General features: G+C 39.1%; 1 protein-coding gene across 2 annotated transcripts in view; it reads right to left on the reverse strand.

Annotated features, from left to right (window-relative positions):
* Positions 1 to 15766, reverse strand: part of med23 (mediator complex subunit 23) — a 38136-nt gene extending 22370 nt beyond the window's left edge. For both annotated transcript variants that reach the window (XM_061707411.1, XM_061707410.1), the window contains exons 1-14: positions 15606 to 15766; positions 14929 to 14960; positions 14654 to 14741; positions 14432 to 14556; positions 14147 to 14258; positions 13397 to 13495; positions 13174 to 13275; positions 12987 to 13056; positions 10955 to 11067; positions 10686 to 10781; positions 4834 to 5040; positions 1104 to 1247; positions 816 to 961; positions 441 to 686 (exon numbers count right to left, since the gene is read on the reverse strand). In XM_061707411.1, coding sequence (XP_061563395.1) covers positions 441 to 686; positions 816 to 961; positions 1104 to 1247; positions 4834 to 5040; positions 10686 to 10781; positions 10955 to 11067; positions 12987 to 13056; positions 13174 to 13275; positions 13397 to 13495; positions 14147 to 14258; positions 14432 to 14556; positions 14654 to 14741; positions 14929 to 14960; positions 15606 to 15656 — 1631 coding nt within the window. In that variant the 5' untranslated portion in view covers positions 15657 to 15766. The remainder of the gene's footprint in view (positions 1 to 440; positions 687 to 815; positions 962 to 1103; positions 1248 to 4833; positions 5041 to 10685; positions 10782 to 10954; positions 11068 to 12986; positions 13057 to 13173; positions 13276 to 13396; positions 13496 to 14146; positions 14259 to 14431; positions 14557 to 14653; positions 14742 to 14928; positions 14961 to 15605) is intronic.
* Positions 15767 to 17085: the final 1319 nt, after the last annotated feature.

Here is a 17085-nt window from a genome sequence, read left to right on the forward strand (position 1 = left end):
ATATCAAAATTTATAAAACTAATGAAATAAAAATAAACTGCCTGCATATATAGAATAAAAATGTTTCTTGAATAAAATAAAACAAATATCCCTTTCCTGCATAACATTTAAATTAAAATACACTGTGCAATTAATACAATGTAGACAGTAACAGGCAGACTTTTCCACTGAGGTTGACAGTTGTGCAAATAACAAAACATTTGTGAAAATCTCAAATAAAACATTCAAGTCAATTTGTCACAAAATAAGCTATATCAAAATCATAACTTTTTTTGTAAATCGATATAAACGATATTGTCTCGTACCATATCGCGTTTGAAAATATATCGATATATATTAAAATCTCGATATATCGCCCAGCCCTACAAAGCATCAACTCTTTCTATTCCATTTGTTCCCCCACACTTCCACCTGCTCGTCCTCCTTTTTTTCCCCCTTACCTCATCTTTGCATGTACAGTGAGTGAATCCAGCAGATTCATGGGCAGCGGAGTGACTGATCCCGATGCCATACAGTTGGTGCCTGGCAGGTTGATCCTCATGGACCCGTTTCCATAAATGGTCTCCACCAGGACACCCATTGGCAGGGTGAAGCACTCAGAGTTGGTGCTGTAGGCGTTACACAGCAGAGCGATTTTATAATCGGACATGCCCAGGGTCTTGTTACGTAGAGACTGCTGCAAAAACCTAAGGGATGAGGAGGGGAGGCGGAAAGGTCAGTGTTGGAGAAAAACATGAAAACTGGAAAACTTTGAAAAGGGATTATAGTTGCTACTTAAAATCAGAATAAACTGTCCATACTTTGGGGATACATACTCATGGTGTAGTTTCAGAGAGTGGGGTATGGGTATCTGTAGTTTGGAGTTGTCGTTCTGAGCTTTGCGGTTCAGGTGTATCCAGATGCAGGTCATGGCGAAGGCATGAGTCGACTGAGGCTTGTTGATGTCAGGCACAGGAATGCACTGAACATGGACAGAAAACAACAGTACCTCTTATGCCACTGATAAAATGCATTACAAATTAACTCTACAAATGTTTGGGGGACTTTGGACACTCGTAATAGTGACTGTAGTACATCACAATAGTTTATTTTTGAGAGTGTACCTCTTTTTCTGGATAAAGCAGGTCAAAAAGCTTCATGACCGGCAAGAAGTCAGCTAAGGCGTTTTTCTGAATGCTTCCCGATATGAACTGCAGCAGCACCCACATCAGGTGATCTCTCCCTTTAATAAGGCCTCTACCTGCAAGCTGAAGGAAGAGAGAATGACATTTTATTAACTTATTGTCAATAATAATATGCTTCGTTGAGCTTTTACCAAACATTCACAGAAGTTAGAAGAACATTCAATGGGCCCGATTTACTAAAGGTTTGCGTGTGTAAAAACGTGTGCAAACTTGACATCACCCGCAAACCAAAGTGCCAGCTGATCTACTAACAGCGTGCAAAGAGGACTGCGTCTCTCAAATGCGCAAAATAGCACACGCAATTCATTTAGTACTTTTGCCCTGATGAATAATCAATATGGAGCGTACCCGCCAGAAATCGCTAAATACTGGGAGGAGAAGATGCAAATTGGTCCATTTACCACACGCAATGAGATTTACCAAGCCTGAAAGTTTTTGCGTGGATTGTGATTGCGTCTGTATTTAATACGTTCGAAAGGAAGGTGCTAATCTCCACATGCAAAAGGAGAAATATTTTATTTGAATGTTAAATCGAGTATTATTCAGCAAAAGGTTGCCACAGGAGGCACGTTCATTTTTTTATTTGTGATAATAAATAAATCACGTGTTTTCATGGAGAAAAAAGTGTTTCTCATTGTGCGCCTTTTCTGCAGTCATACCCCGGTGTTGTGCCGTATTCACCCCTGCCGTGAAAAGCACCCCCTCGTCTGACAAAAATGATATTCTCATTCCGTGTCACGTTCTGTTTAGCGTCCAGTTTTGTGGTAAGGATTCATGTTTAAATGCGCTCATGGATTCGGGTAAAAAAAAAAAAAAAAAAAAAATCGGGTAAATGGTTATTGATGTCATTAATTAATAGCCTGCTTACTGTGTTGTCTTCCATAATATTTGTAAATATATATAATATAAACTCCTAAGTATGTGTTTGTGTGAGTGTGTATATATAAATATATTGAAGTGTCAGTGTGTTGTTTTTTTTCTTGGTCTACTTATCATTGAATATACGAGGGGGTGCTTTTCACGGCCGGGGTGCTGAATACGGCACAACAATTTGCCTCTTCCACTAATATCTCTAACTCCAACTCGTCAAATTTCATTTTGCGCTTGCGACTATATCCTGCTTTCCATCCAGACTCTCCATGGCGCAAAGTTTGCGCCACAAACCGTAAGACGCGCAACACCTCATTTAAATACTGCAGTTTGCACCTGTTATCAATTGCGCACGCAATCTTAGTTGATCACCCGCAAAACACACAACAACAGCACGTGCAAACTTTTTCAGTGCACACGCAATTTAGTACTCTTTATTTAGGATCTTAGTAAATCAGGCCCAATGTGTTTTACACTTTTACCCGCCACGTCATGATCTACACCTGCTCTAGTTCTCATTAAAATCAGCAGTTTTCTGGATGAAAACACTTTAACGCACAGGTCAACAGGTAGGCCACAACAGAGGACCAGAGTTAGGGCCACTCTAGTAAGAGTTTAGAGTTAGCTCTACCAAGTTTCACCATGCAAATCAGGAAAAGCACCATCTGGTCTGAAGAGTGTCCTGCTCAGCTGGTGTGTTTGTGTTGGTGATATTTTGTGAGCTGAATCATGCAGGTGTCCACGAATGTAGAGTAACTGTGAGATGGGCTCATATCAGTAAGAATAACAATCATAAATTCTGAGGTCAAAAGGGGAAATGCAGGGTGGGTGAGGATCAACTTATGAAATGTCAGCAGAGGCTACTGCATATGAAGTAAAGTGACTTCCATGTCCAACATTAAATATCTCAACTGCTTTGACATTCATCTTACTGGCTGAGGTGCCTTCCCACCATCTCACTGTGCTGAACCTGCAGTAAAACGCTTCGCTCCATTACGTAAATTTAGATTTTCAACAATATTGACTCATATGCCAGCACTGTTGTATGAAATGGGTTTAAATCAAATCCAATGCAATTATATAATAGCCAAAAGTGCTTTACATGAAATTCCTTAAACAATAACCTACATAAAATGGATAATTAAAACCCACGTGTAAAAATAGTCAATAAAATAGTACATAAAGTGGCACATAAAACCAAGACAAAACATAAAACCAATATAAGCAAATGTATTAAATTACTTCTCTAGTTGCGGTTAAAAGCTAAACTAAAAAAGTGGGTCTTCAGTTTGACTTAAAAAGGCTGAAGTCTGTGGGACTGCGAATGTCGGTAGGGCAGTTTACTTCATAATCTGGGGGCCGCAACGGGGAAGGAGCGGCCACCCCGCTGTTTAAATTTGGATCTGGGGGCATCCAGTAAAAGCTGGCCTGAGGAGCGTAAGGCCCTGCCGGGGTCCTGGATGGAAGACCTCAGACAAGTAGGTGGACGCCAGGCCGTTAATGGCCTTAAACACAAACATCAAAAGTTGTAAATCAATTCTAAAATCAACTGGAAGCCAGTGGAGCGACGGAAGGACAGGGGAGAGATGCACGCGTCTGGACGTGCTGGTTAAAAATTGGGCAGCAGCGTTTTGTACCAGTTGAAGACGGCCAATAGATGACTGGCTGGGGCCGACATGCAGGGCATTACAATAGTCCAGTCTAGGGCTGGGGATCGATTCAAATATCAAGAATCGATTCGATTCCGATTCTTAAAATTCAGAATCGATTATCACGATCCGATTAGATCCGATTTGATTTGATCAGCTCCCAGAATGCTGATAGAACTGCTTTCAGAAACATCGTGTGGGTCAGAATTATCAAACAGATCCAGGGCAGCAAACAGAGGACGAAAGAAATCGCTTTTATTTTTTCCCCATTTATGAGAATTTGGTTTTTAACATTTATGCAAATGTAACCCCAAGACAGTATATAAAGCAAAGAAATATAGATATAGAATATATGTTTGCAATTATAACTGAAAACTTTAATGTTTTCATACCTTTAAACATATTTAAAGGCAAAAAAATGGCACCAGTTATTCTCGTGTCCAACAAAATATTCCTTTTTTGGGCATAAACAAAAAAGTACCAAAAGTTGCAATGTAATGATGAAAAAAAAATATATATATATATATATATATTTTTTTTTTTTTAAATCGATCTTTAGACATATGAATCGATTTTTAGGAATTAATATGAGAATCGATTTAAAATCGGAGAATCGATTTTTTCAACACAGGCCTAGTCCAGTCTAGAACTGATGAAAGCATGGACTGCCTAATCAAGGTCCTGCCGATTAAGAAAAGGCTTTACTTTGGCCAAGAGTTGGAAGAAACTAGTTCTGTCAACTGAATTAATCTGTTTATCAAACTTTAGCCTGCATTGGAACGTTACACCAAGATGTTTTGATGTGCCTTTTAAAAGAAGGGGCCAGGATACCCGAGTTTGCAGCAAAAGTGCTCGACAGTGGAGAAGTACCAAATAGAATAGATTCTGTTTTGCTGTCGTTAAGGTGCAAGAAGTTCTTTCCTAATCACTGCTTTACATAATTTAAACAGTCGATTATTGGCGAGTGCAGAGCTTTTGTTATGTCTCAGTGGCGGATATAGTTGTACATCATCAGCATAAAAGTGAGACCAATAAGCCACAGATTTATTGTGTTTTTTATTACTGCGACTGCAATCCAGCAATGCATTGTAGACCCCACCCCGATGCCTCCCAGTCATCCCCTCCCTTACCTTTTGATGTAATGACAGCACCATGTGAGGGAAGCTTGCAAACTGAAACAACACAAAGAAGATGAGCTGAGAGGAGAGGTGCTGCCACAACAGCTGGCTCGTTCCTCCAACATCGGCGTCAAAGTGCTCCTCGGTCTCGGAGCGCTCCATGGCGTACACCACCAGGTCCACCAGCTGCTCCTCCAGCACCGGGCAGCGCTGCTTTTGCTGGGAGGGGAGGAGGAAGAGTTAAAAGATAAAGAAAAAATAGTGGGCACAAGTGAAAGGAGGACAAAGAATGAAAGAAATCAAGAAGAAAGAAGAGGAAAAAATATAAAACACCATTACTAATGTATTACTACACATTTAAAGGTTTAAGTTGATGCATGCTTTAGCTACTGGTACATCCCTACTTATAAAACATTTCAATCCCTTGCATTCAGGACTGTGTCCCCTTCTTGTCTCTGGTATATTTCCCCTCTCGCTGGTGCTTTGTTGTCACACCAGCACAAGCAGAAGATAAGAGGATCGTTAAACAGAAATCTTTCATGCCGTCTATAACCCAAAACACAAGAGGGTTTTTTTTTCTCATCTGTATGAAATTCGAGATTCTTCTTAATTCATATGCTGCTGTATTTCATGTCAAATAACCCAACAACTTTTTGGTAAATATGAACAAGAGCTAAATCATTTTTATAACATCCATAAGTTCAAAATTAGCTTATGAGTTCTTTCACAAGAGCACTGATTTAATACTTCAATTTAAACAAGCAATAATGCAAAAACAAGAGAGAGAAAGAAAATAAGCTGAATAGGACTCTCGTGAGGTTTCACCTGTTTTTTAGTATCAATTTTGAACATATCATGGTATTTAGGAAGGGACTGAGAAACAGGATAGAAAAACTTACACAATATGTGACTTTTTGGGGAAATAAATAAATAGAATTTGTAAGCGGAGGTGAGAGGCTTGGAGGAAAGAAGAAAAGGGAGGGAAGGACAGAGGAAAGGGAATCAACAGTGATGGATTAGTGGTGAGGAGGTGAGACAGGCTGCCACAATGATGGGTAGATGGATTTTACACTTCCTGCACAGTTTTAAGTTTTCAGTCTTATATTATATCAGTCTCTCTTCACTGACCATGATCAAAACGTTTTCAACGTGTGAAACTACTGATATGCGAGCTGGTGGACTCTCTTACTCCCTGTTACTCGGTCTCTTGGCTCTTTATAAAAAAAATCCCCTAAAAAAACGGTGAAATTGCTCTATCATTCTACAGATTGGTTGTAATTCATTAGATCATCTTTGTAGCATGTTTCAAAATGTAGCCTTGAAAGATATTTTTGACTTTGATATTTAGTGTGGGAGACTTGACTTGGCGGGCAGAGTTGAAGGATTGCTGCACTGACCTCGCAACAGAAAACTTCTCATTCAACCGGGACACAGTTTGGCAAGGGATTGAACAGCACAACACAGCACAGCACAAATACGTCACTGCAAAGCACAGCACCAAACGGCAAACCAAATCAGAAGGTGTTAACGCATTTCCGCATGCAGACTTGCAGATCTCGGGAGGGGCGGAAGTGGTGTGATTGGGAGGAAGAAGAGGAGCTGTGAGGCTGACCGCCAATTTTTTCACACATTTCTTTCTTTGAAGTGGCCTTTCTGCAGCCAAACACACATGCTCACGGAGAGAGAAGGAAAGAGAGAGAAACCAAGGAATGTAGGAAAAGAGAGAAAGAGCTATCCACAGGCATATGTTCTGTCTATAAAACAATTAGCCACACAGTTTGCCTACTTAAATAGGAAAACACACCATGACAGCAGCTGCTCTACAATCTCATCCATCACCTCTCAATATCACAGCCGGTCATTGTCACATTTGCCGGGATGGTTCACATTTGTTCTCACCGGCACAAGATGACGTTTCATGCCGTTTCTGTCATTTCTGAGCCCATTTCTGACTTTGTTTTGATATTCATAAAGCTATGGTGAGTAGGTGGCAATAAAAAATAAAAAAAAACACTTCGGTCATCAACCACAGACCAATATGAACTTGTGATTATGTGTTGAATAAAGCCTCAGTATTTGAATGATTCAGGCATCTGTCTTTAAACAAATCATTAAAAACAACCCTTAAACAACTTGTGACCTTTTGTTTACTGCACATCCCACAACACCGGTCAGATGTCACTTACAACCAAACTGCAATGAGACGAACCCATTCCCTAAACTAAGCAATCAAAACAAAAATATAAGATGAGAGGTTTTTCATTTTAGATATGCCAGACTGACGTCACACAGGACACAACTCTGTTAAATGACTAGATAGTACAAATCTAATAAAAGGAATACACTCAGAAATATTTCTGGCTGTTGTGTACTTAGAAATGATGCAACTGAGACACCAGATAGCTCACCTGGTAACCCCGTGTACAGAGGTTACAACCATTATGCAGGGACAGAGGTTCGAGTGCTGACTTGTTACCTTTTGCTGCATGAGTTCCCTCTTTTTATTCCCTAAATTTCCTGCATAATTACAACTAATAAAGGCCACTAGAACCAACCATCCATCCCATTTTCTATACCCGCTTTATCCTTTGCAGGGTCACGGGGGTCTGCTGGAGCCTATCCCAGCCAATTTTAGGCAAAAGGCAGGGGTCCACCCTGGACAGGTCACCAGTCACATAGATACACAGACAACCAGACACACTCACGGGCAATTTAGAATCATCAATTAACCTACTACGCGGCATGTTTTTGGACTGTGGGAGGAAGCCGGAGTACCCGGAGGGAACCCACGCAAACACGGGGAGAACATGCAAACTCCACACAGAAAGACCCCGCCGGGCCAGGGAGTGGAACCGGGAACCTTCTTCCTGTGAGGCAACAGTGCTAACTACTAAGCCACCGTGCTGCCTCCACTAGAAACAGAAATCCTTAAAGGTATTGTGACATGAAAAACAAATTTTTCTTGATTTTTTGTGTTTTGTTGGGTGTTTTGACATCAATTACACCCAAAAAACAACGAACTTTTAACATTTTTTAACATGTGCTTTCTGGGATTTTTCGCATAACTATGCAAAAACGGCGCATGTGGTTTGGTGGCGGGCCGTTACGTATAGACCCGCTAAATCACCGCCCCCTCCACCCAGCTCCCTGCCTCCTCTCCTCTCCAGCGCACCATAAAGGCTGATTTATGGTTCCGCGTTACACCGACGCAGAGCCTACGGCGTAGGGTTACGCGGCGACGCGCACCGTACGCTGACCCCTACGGCGTAGGCTCTGCGTCGATTTAACGCGGAACCATAAATCAGGCTTAACACGGAGCTGTTTAGAGCCTCTTTTGTTCTAATCACCGGAGGAAAACTGCTACGAAGACCCGCGGCCACTGACTGGACTTAAGATAAGGGGACAGTGCTGCTTGCATGCCTTTATTTTTATGATTGTTTGCTGTGGACTGCTGCTTTTCCGTGCATGCTTCGCCTGTCTCTCCCGGCTTAACTCTCCGACGCCGCTGTGAGCGTATGGGCTGGGTTGGAGGAGGTTTGGAGGAGGAGCGGAGCAATGATTGACAGGAAAGGGGGGAAAGGAAGCGTTTTTCACGGCGCAAAAAAACACTGTAATAAAAAGCCAGGAATAGAGTACTAGAGTGAAGTTTTTCTTGTTACACTCTTTTAGACACATTTGAGGCACATTTGTTGGCCAAGACTTTTAATACTGTTAAAAGCATGTTAAAAATGATGTCACAATACCTTTAAAAAGAAAAAAAAAAGATTTTTTTTTTAAACGGAGCGAGTTGGCTCACCTGGTGCCCCGTGTACAGAGGTTATATAATTTCATCGTGCAGCTGGCACAATTGCTGCACACCTTCCCTATAAAAACAACCAAAATGTCCTGTCTAACTACTGTTAATTAAAGGCCACTAGAGCCAGAAATCCTAAAAAAGAAAAAAAGGTATTATGCAATAGAAAAATCACAATAAGCTTCTCGATTTCCTTTTTGTTTTTCACTTTGTAAAAATGCAAGATCTTCTTACTAATCCTGCTAAGCTATTGTGGTTCACCTTTCAAACACAACATCCTGCTTGACTACGTACGCAGTTAGCTGTCGTCGACAGGGTTTTTCTAAGATTCTGTTGATTCGCTGTTGTAAATTAATAAAGGTGAAGATTATTGCTAATAATAAAAAAAAATAAAAAATAATTTCTTTTGTCGAGTGAAAAGTTTGTCCAAGGTCAGCACATCAAAAAGCAGCAATGGCAGGTCTGACATGGGAGGACCTTCCTAACAACAGGCAAGCACCAGACTACATCCAAACATGCAGTGCAGCAGGACCTGAAATGTCAACAGCAGGGTTTCATGTCAGAAATACTTTGGCGTCAGCTTGTTAGCTGGAGCTAAAAAAACAAAAACAAAAAAAACTCTCTTTTGAAGAAGAATCTGTAGCGAACAGCATACAGCTCTGTCTGCAAACTGTGTTAGGATCAGTGTGAGGCAGCTCATCAATCCAATCCAGAGTAACAGAAATAACAGTGTTGATCTCAGTGTCAGGACACCCACAGGGTAAGTATGCAGCAGAATGACTCAAATGAAATGAATAAAATATAGACTAAAGCAAATCCCAACAAAAAACAAAATGGGGAGGAACAGAAGAAGCTGAAAGAGCCGGAAAACATCAAGAGCAGCTTCACTGCTCACCATCTTTGAGGACTGATGTCCATCAATTAATAATAACTACGTAATTATTGTTGCAGCACTTGTTCTGCTGCACTAAAAGCAGTGCTGATGTAACACGTGTCAAAGTAATGTAGCAGGAAACTATTTTCTTGCAAACCATCTTATTGACTGAACAAATCGTTGGTGCTTAATGTTGCAGAAACTGCCTGCCTGCCAGATCCATCGATCTGCCTGCTGCAGCCAGTCATATTAATCCACCTGCTTAACTGTGCACAGTACCTGCCCAATATCAATTGAAACACATCAGTCTCATGTTCATCTACCACCTATGTCTTTATGTAACCCTGCTGTGTCCATCTCAAGCTCTGGCGCATTTCTCCTTTGCTCAGTTTCTTTCGTTGTACAGTTTCTCAATTCTAGCATGTCAGCGTGCCAAAAATCATCTAAGCGCCCAGCGGGCTGGTTAGTTGGCAAGTTGTGTGGCCAGGAGGAGGATCAACGACATACCTGGGCAATGTTCAGAGTCTAGAGAGCGCATTGCAGAGAGACAAACAAACACAACACACAACCAGAGGACAAAAATAAAAAGAAAGAAACAGAGAGGTGGGGAAAAAGGAGAGACAGAGAAAGTAGTGACTAAGGAGCTACATAAGGTTGTTCACTGTCCGTTCAAAACAGTATCAACTCTGCCAATTTAAAAACACATAAACCTCATGGTTTAAATTCAAAAGAAAAGTCCAGATATATAATCATTTATGGTTTTGTGTTGGTAAAACAACATGTTTTGGACACAGCGACTGAGTAGACTGAGCTGAAACTGTTTGAACCCGACAGGGAATACTGACATCAGTGCATTATGGGTGAAGCTCACAGCGTTGCATTACAAGGCCTTGAACAGCTGTGTTACTAGATTACAAAGGAAACAAAGGAGGAGGAAGGTGTCAAGGGAGAAGGATTTAAGAGAGATGATTGATAAGAAAAAAAAATACAGGGAAGGAAAATTGTTCAAAAGTATTCTTAAAAGTGCCAAGTGCTTAACAACACAAGAAAATGAAAAGATAAAGAGCTGGGAAAAAGGAGGAGCAGATAACGGAGTCAAAAGAAGACAATGTTGTGATGAGAGATAGGAGAGACAAGGGCAGGTGGAGGTCCTGGTTTGGAAGTAAACAAGCAAAACACAAAAAAAGGCTATTTTACCTGTTTGTTGAGTCCCAACATGTTGCACACCATCTCTCTTGAGTACGGCTGTTCCAGCACATAGCGGAGTAAGCCTGTCTGAGGCTCGAACATGTCCTACGCACAACAAATCAGGAATTATCATGGAGAGGAATTATTATGTAAAATGTGCGTGCGTGCGTGCGTGCGTGCGTGCGTGCGTGCGTGCGTGCGTGCGTGCGTGCGTGCGTGCGTGCGTGCGTGCGTGCACATATATATATATATATCACTGTAGTGTATATAAATGTTACCTTGTCAAAAGGCAGCATGCCCTTCAGAGGGAAACGGAGAGTTGTTGGATCCAACTTCCAGGAGTTACAGATGGCCCCGCTGTTGTTCACTACGGGTAAAAGGCTACACCGTCCTTGAACAAACACAGCAAAACAATTCTATAATTCAATTTATTTATCCCTGAGTACCACTAATGACACTGTGTTTTTTAAATTCCAGCACATTAAAATGGATTAATGCATGCTCATTTTAAAACGTTATGACCAAAAATCCTTTTGTTTCAGCTAAAACACAAATCAGAAGTAAGAAAAAAAATTATAATCTAAATATTGATTTTGAGTGAACTATTTGTCTGTCCTAAATGTCCCTCATTTATCTGAGATAAAACAATGCTAAAATTCTTCTCAAGTTGTTATTGCGATATCAAGAGTCAAAGTGGTAGTGAAAAAGAGGTTACATTAAACTGAATCATAAAACTTAAAATTAAAGCAAGCTATTCCCAACTTGAGCTTATTTTTCAAGAGATCTGACAGTAGAAGTATTTTTTTTGCATTTCACCAACTTATGTGGATTTATAACTTTGGTTACCAAACATGAAAAAGGTGCACTGAGATATCAAGGTGGTAAATCGTCATTCCAACCTACCAAACTGTCTGATCTGCAGGGTTAGCACCTACTTCTAAGAGCAAGCTAAATACTCAGCTCTTTAAGGAGCATTTCTGCATCTAGTAAGCTGCACGCACTTTTTAGATGTAGCTTTCTTATATAAAGGAGAAAATAAATAAATAAATATATATATATATATATATAGGTATATTCTAGCACTGGCGTGACAGCACCTGTGTCCAACTTGACTCACAACAGTCTGATCAGCACTTATCCAGCTGGACCCTCCTATGTGATTTTGTGCTTCTGTTGTTCTTTCAGATGTAAGTCCCTTTGGATAAAAAGCGTCTGCTAAATGACAGTAGTAGTAGTAGTAGTAGTAGTAGTAGTAGTAGTAGTAGTAGTAGTAGTAGTAGTAGTAGTAGTAGTAATGTTTGTATTTGGGAAAAATCCACCCATGCCAAAATGAATCAGTAGTCAAGTGTATGACAAGATTCAAAAATGTTATTCCACTCAAGTGATACTATGGATACGGTCTAAGTTCCTTATAGATTTATACAAATCAGTAATATTTTATTAATCAGTTAAGTAAAATAGCATAAGTGCTCCCAATCATGTCTCATCCATTACGTGTGTGGTCGTGACATTCTAAGCAGAAATGTGCTCTGTTTTTTTACTCACATTGTTTTTAGGGGGAGTTTATGTTGTGACATTCAGGCAGATGTGCAGATTATATTTGATGATGGACATATACCCAAGGTAAGACAACCAGGATGTTTGCGGTTCACTGGAGTAAGCTCTGTTATACCTCACCGAGAAGTTAAATAGAGTATCCTACACAGCTCATGTAAACACCATAATCAGAAAACTCTCTTATTCAGTGGGAAACAAAGAGTCAAGAGTATTGTTGTGCATGCAGACATAACCAAAGAAACCCGCAGGTGCGTGACAGTCTGTAAATAAGCTTTAAATTATCTGTTTTATGAGGTTTATTCTGGAACTGGTTAGAGCCTGTCTTTTACTTCCTTGCTTTACTTCCTCCAGCTTTTTTAAACACTACGGCTTCTCCAACTCATTGTCAAGTAAACAGGGGTGGACGGCTTAGTTTCGGTGCTTGTTTGTACTAAGTAAGTTACAATATTAGAACAGGCTGCCATTAAATTTCATCCAGCGACCCTATAGGAACATCTGATGCTTCAACCTTTGCAAAAAACAAGGAAGATGCTTTATTTACCTCCATCAGAAGCTACTAATTCAAAATATGCTTTGTGTGTATTTCTTCAGAGTCATATACCGGTACAATACTGATTAAGTTGAAACTCTTCAAAGGGAGGAAAAATTAACTCAAGCAAGAAAAACTATATTACCAAAAAAAAACAAAAAACGTTAAGTTTTAAAATCAATACAGCTCTTCAGACTTACATTGCACATTCATGTGTCTCTTACCACATATAGAGTTGATTCTGGCTGTGGGTCTGAAACTGTCCACAAAGTCTGATATCAAACTTCCTAAAAGCTGCAGACACAGATGATTAATAAACAGAAGACATTCTGAGAAAAAGAACACTACATATAAAATGGCAAAGCTAAATGTACACAAAGAGAAAAACAGCAACAACAAACACACACATACCCAATGTGAGAGTTGTCCTTCTAGATACAGTTTTCTGATTTCTGTAACAGCAAAGTAGGCTGGTAGGAGGCAGGCATTTCTGTCCAGGATGTATTCCACTACCTGGAACCCAAGCATGCATTAAAAAACGGACAGGGTCGGTGGTATGATGTGCAAAAACTGCATAATTAGGGAATTACAAATTATTTGAATTAAAGAAAAGAGGGATAAAAAAGATGGCTACCTCTCTGGCAGCCAGAAGCTGTTGGACAATAGCTGAGCTGACCGTGGTAGGGATGGTTTGTATTTTATCCAGTAAAGCTTTCAGCAGATCTCGAACACCCTAAACACAATTTAAAAGATATGTCATGAGTTTAAGCAAATATTCCTTAACATATCTTAATATGAAGATTTCACTCTATTTGTGATGCCATTATGACCTAATATATGAAATATTACAGAGAAAACACACACACACACACACACACACACACACACACACACACACACACACACACACACACACACACACACACACACACACACACACACACACACACACACACACACACACACACACACACACACACACACACACACACACACACACACACACACACACACACACACACTTTTTCTTTCAGAAGCAGAGGTCTCAGAAATGTATGTATCAAATATGCAACATCAGGCATCGAAGCTACAGATACAAAAAAAGCATGTTTCTGGAGCTTATGCAGTTGCACTTTAAAATGTAAATATTTACAATTGTCTGATAAAGTCAACAAACTTTAATGTTTGTGATAAATAAGCAAGATTACAATAATTTCAAACAGAAACCAGCAGAAGAATTTCAGGAAACTAATAGATCATGGCTAAGGGGTCACTGAAAACCGGAATGTATAAATTAATTGGAAAAAAATTTTCGAACATCTTTTAGTTGAGCAAGTGAGGGGGAAAAATTAACCGTGTGTATGTGCATTTGTGTTTCACAAACCTTGTAGTCCACCCCTCCGATGATTTTCCGGATCAATTTGAATGTTAATGCCCACAACTGAGTCCTCTCCCACTCCAAACTGTCTGAGCTTATGAGAGCAACACACACCATTCTAAAGGGAAAAAAGGATTCATAGGAAGGACAATCAAGGCAATTACAAGGTACAATAAACAAACAGGCAGCCTAAGTGCGGCTTGCACAAACATTTTTATTTTAAAGTCCACATATATCTTAAAGTGAAAGCACATAATTTAATTAAGTTTTGATCAATATGCATGAGAGAACCTGGGTGGTAACAGACTGGTTTCCACAGCCATCGCTAGACAGTCATAGAGGAAGGAGATCCTTTTGGGATTGTGCTGATTGTGTATGAAGCGTACTATCCATTGGACACACTGCTCATGAGATTCCTGCAGAGAGACATCAAGGTTGTTCAAAACAAACACCGAACCACCTGAGTTTCATCAAATTTAAGTGACATGTCTTCATTTTAGTGGAAGTAGAAACCTGTGGTAGGGTTCCCCAGTACTGTCTGAAGGCACCGAGACAACTGATCAGTTTAGTCCTCTCATCTTCTGGGGTGTCCATGAACATCCTAGAAACATTACTTGTGTTCACTATAACTGCACCATTTTATTCAACACTGAATATTTTGGTCTGTTTTCTGCCAATACATGACACAGAACTGTTACAGTAGTGTATTGAAAAGTCAACATTGCACCAATTTTAGATTTGTATCTTTGTAATTAGCAGATATAATTGTGAATTTGGGGCCACCTTACCCTGCAAAGGCCTCCTCTATCAGCTCAGTTTTCTGAAAAATGGGGGAGAAAAAAAAAGAACAAAAAAAGGTAAAGTTAAAAAGTCTTACATCTTTTTAGTAGAAGGTACCGCTAGACACAGAGACAGTTTCTTCCCCCAAGCTGTTGCTCTGGTAAACTCTCAACACTCAGAGTAATCATCACTATGCAATAATAATAATAATAATAATAATAATAACAAAGCACCTTTCAATAACCATGTCAAACTCATTCTTCTGCAACTTTCACTTTTTTTTTTTTTTTTTTTTTTTAAATTGTATATATGTTAATAAGAGCTGTCATTTGTCTATTTACTGTACAGTGAGCGAAAATAACAGTCAAATTCCCTGTCTTGTTTGACCTAACTTGGCCAATAAACCTGATTCGGATTCTGGTAAAATAGTGCATGTATATCTAAAAGGTTGACTAAAATCTTACTATGCTACTAAATAAAGATACTGTAAATTAAAGTCTAAAATCTTGAATAATTTAGTGCAATCTTTGAAGTTAATTAATGTATTTTTAGGGTTAAGTGGGTATAAAGTGTAAGCTATCGAGGTGACTGGTTTTAGTAAACTGTATCCAAGTCATTCAAACGCGCTAACGTTGCCTGAAATGCTACTCTCGTCTGTACATCAGTTTTTAAAGATGCGAGTTACCACAACATCTTCAAAGATGCTCTGTAGCTGCGTTTCCATTGACAGGGCCATGCTTGCAACCGCAAGGGTCCGTCTGTTCACCCAAACATAACAGAAATTAATAAGAAAGCTCCATGAAAAGAGCGAAACAACAAGCTAAATGCTAACTGAATGGAAATGAATGCGCTGTCAGGCGCGCAACTACAAAAACACTCCGGGCAGACATTCGAAACACAGGCTGAAGGGTTCCGGGGCTTTTCTTTTTCTTTTTTAATCAGAATCAGAATCAGAATCATCTTTATTGGCCAGGTTCGAACATTGTCCAACAAGGAATTTGACTCCGGTAGTTTCGCTCTTTGGTGATAAAATAAAATAAACAATAAAACAAATGTGGTATTTCTATGATACAGTCATCATTTAAGGTGCAGCAGTTTGAAGTAGAGAGAAAAAAGAAAAGAAAGAAAAAGGGACAGTTCTGAATAAAAATAAATAAACGTAACCTATTTACAATTTTACAGGGCAATTATACAAAAAAAATACAAAAGATTATACAAATTATACAAAGAAAACAAAAATAAACAATATTTTTTATTAATTTTTCACTTTTACAATTAAAGAATGGATACATAACATGATCCACAGAAATAACAAGCAAAACAGGCAAACAAACAGAAAAAAAAAAAAAAAAAAAAAACACCCAACAGCTCAGATCCATATAAATAATACCCTGGGTTACAGTAAAAATATACGGTATGACCAGTCAAGAAAATACCTGCAACATGATATTAGAGACATCAGGCTCTACATAGTTTATAGAATTGGTCCGTTTTTGAATGTAATATACATGTAAGGTACTCTAATGGCAAACACCACTCTTTGCCAGCCTTTAACAGTTGGTACGTTTTCATTGATCCACTGCAATAAGATATTCTTCCCTGCTGCATAAGTAAGAATACAATACAGCCTCCTATTATGTTTTAATGCTAAGTGTTGTCTTGGGCGGTGCTTTTCGTTTATGTAGTTCTTTGACAAATATAGTTTAGTTTAGTTTAGTTTATTTCAAATATGTAAAAAAAAAAAAAAAAAAAAAAAGAAAAAAGACAAGAAAACAAATACAGGTGGGCATTCCACCACATAAAGAAAAAAACCAACATCAAAACACATATTTCAAGTTACATGTTCGAAAAAGGAGTGGGAGGAAGTATAAACTTATTTAATCCCACCCCCTTTCCACAAACATAAATAGAATAGAATAGAATAGAATAGAATAGAATAGAATAGAATAGAATAGAATAGAATAGAATAGAATAGAATAGAATAGAATACTTTATTGTTTGTCCCAATGGTGACAGAAATTCCTCTTGGACAGGGCCCACAACCACATTCACACATTCCCATAAGGACACGTTACAATATAAAAAGAATAAATACGTTAAAAAACAGTAAATAAGTTAGAACAGACATGACAGTGCCTGTTAAAAGTGCAACAATCTATTTGATA

This window comes from Cololabis saira, chromosome 18, assembly GCF_033807715.1.
Source record: "Cololabis saira isolate AMF1-May2022 chromosome 18, fColSai1.1, whole genome shotgun sequence".
In the NCBI taxonomy this organism is placed as follows: domain Eukaryota; kingdom Metazoa; phylum Chordata; class Actinopteri; order Beloniformes; family Belonidae; genus Cololabis; species Cololabis saira.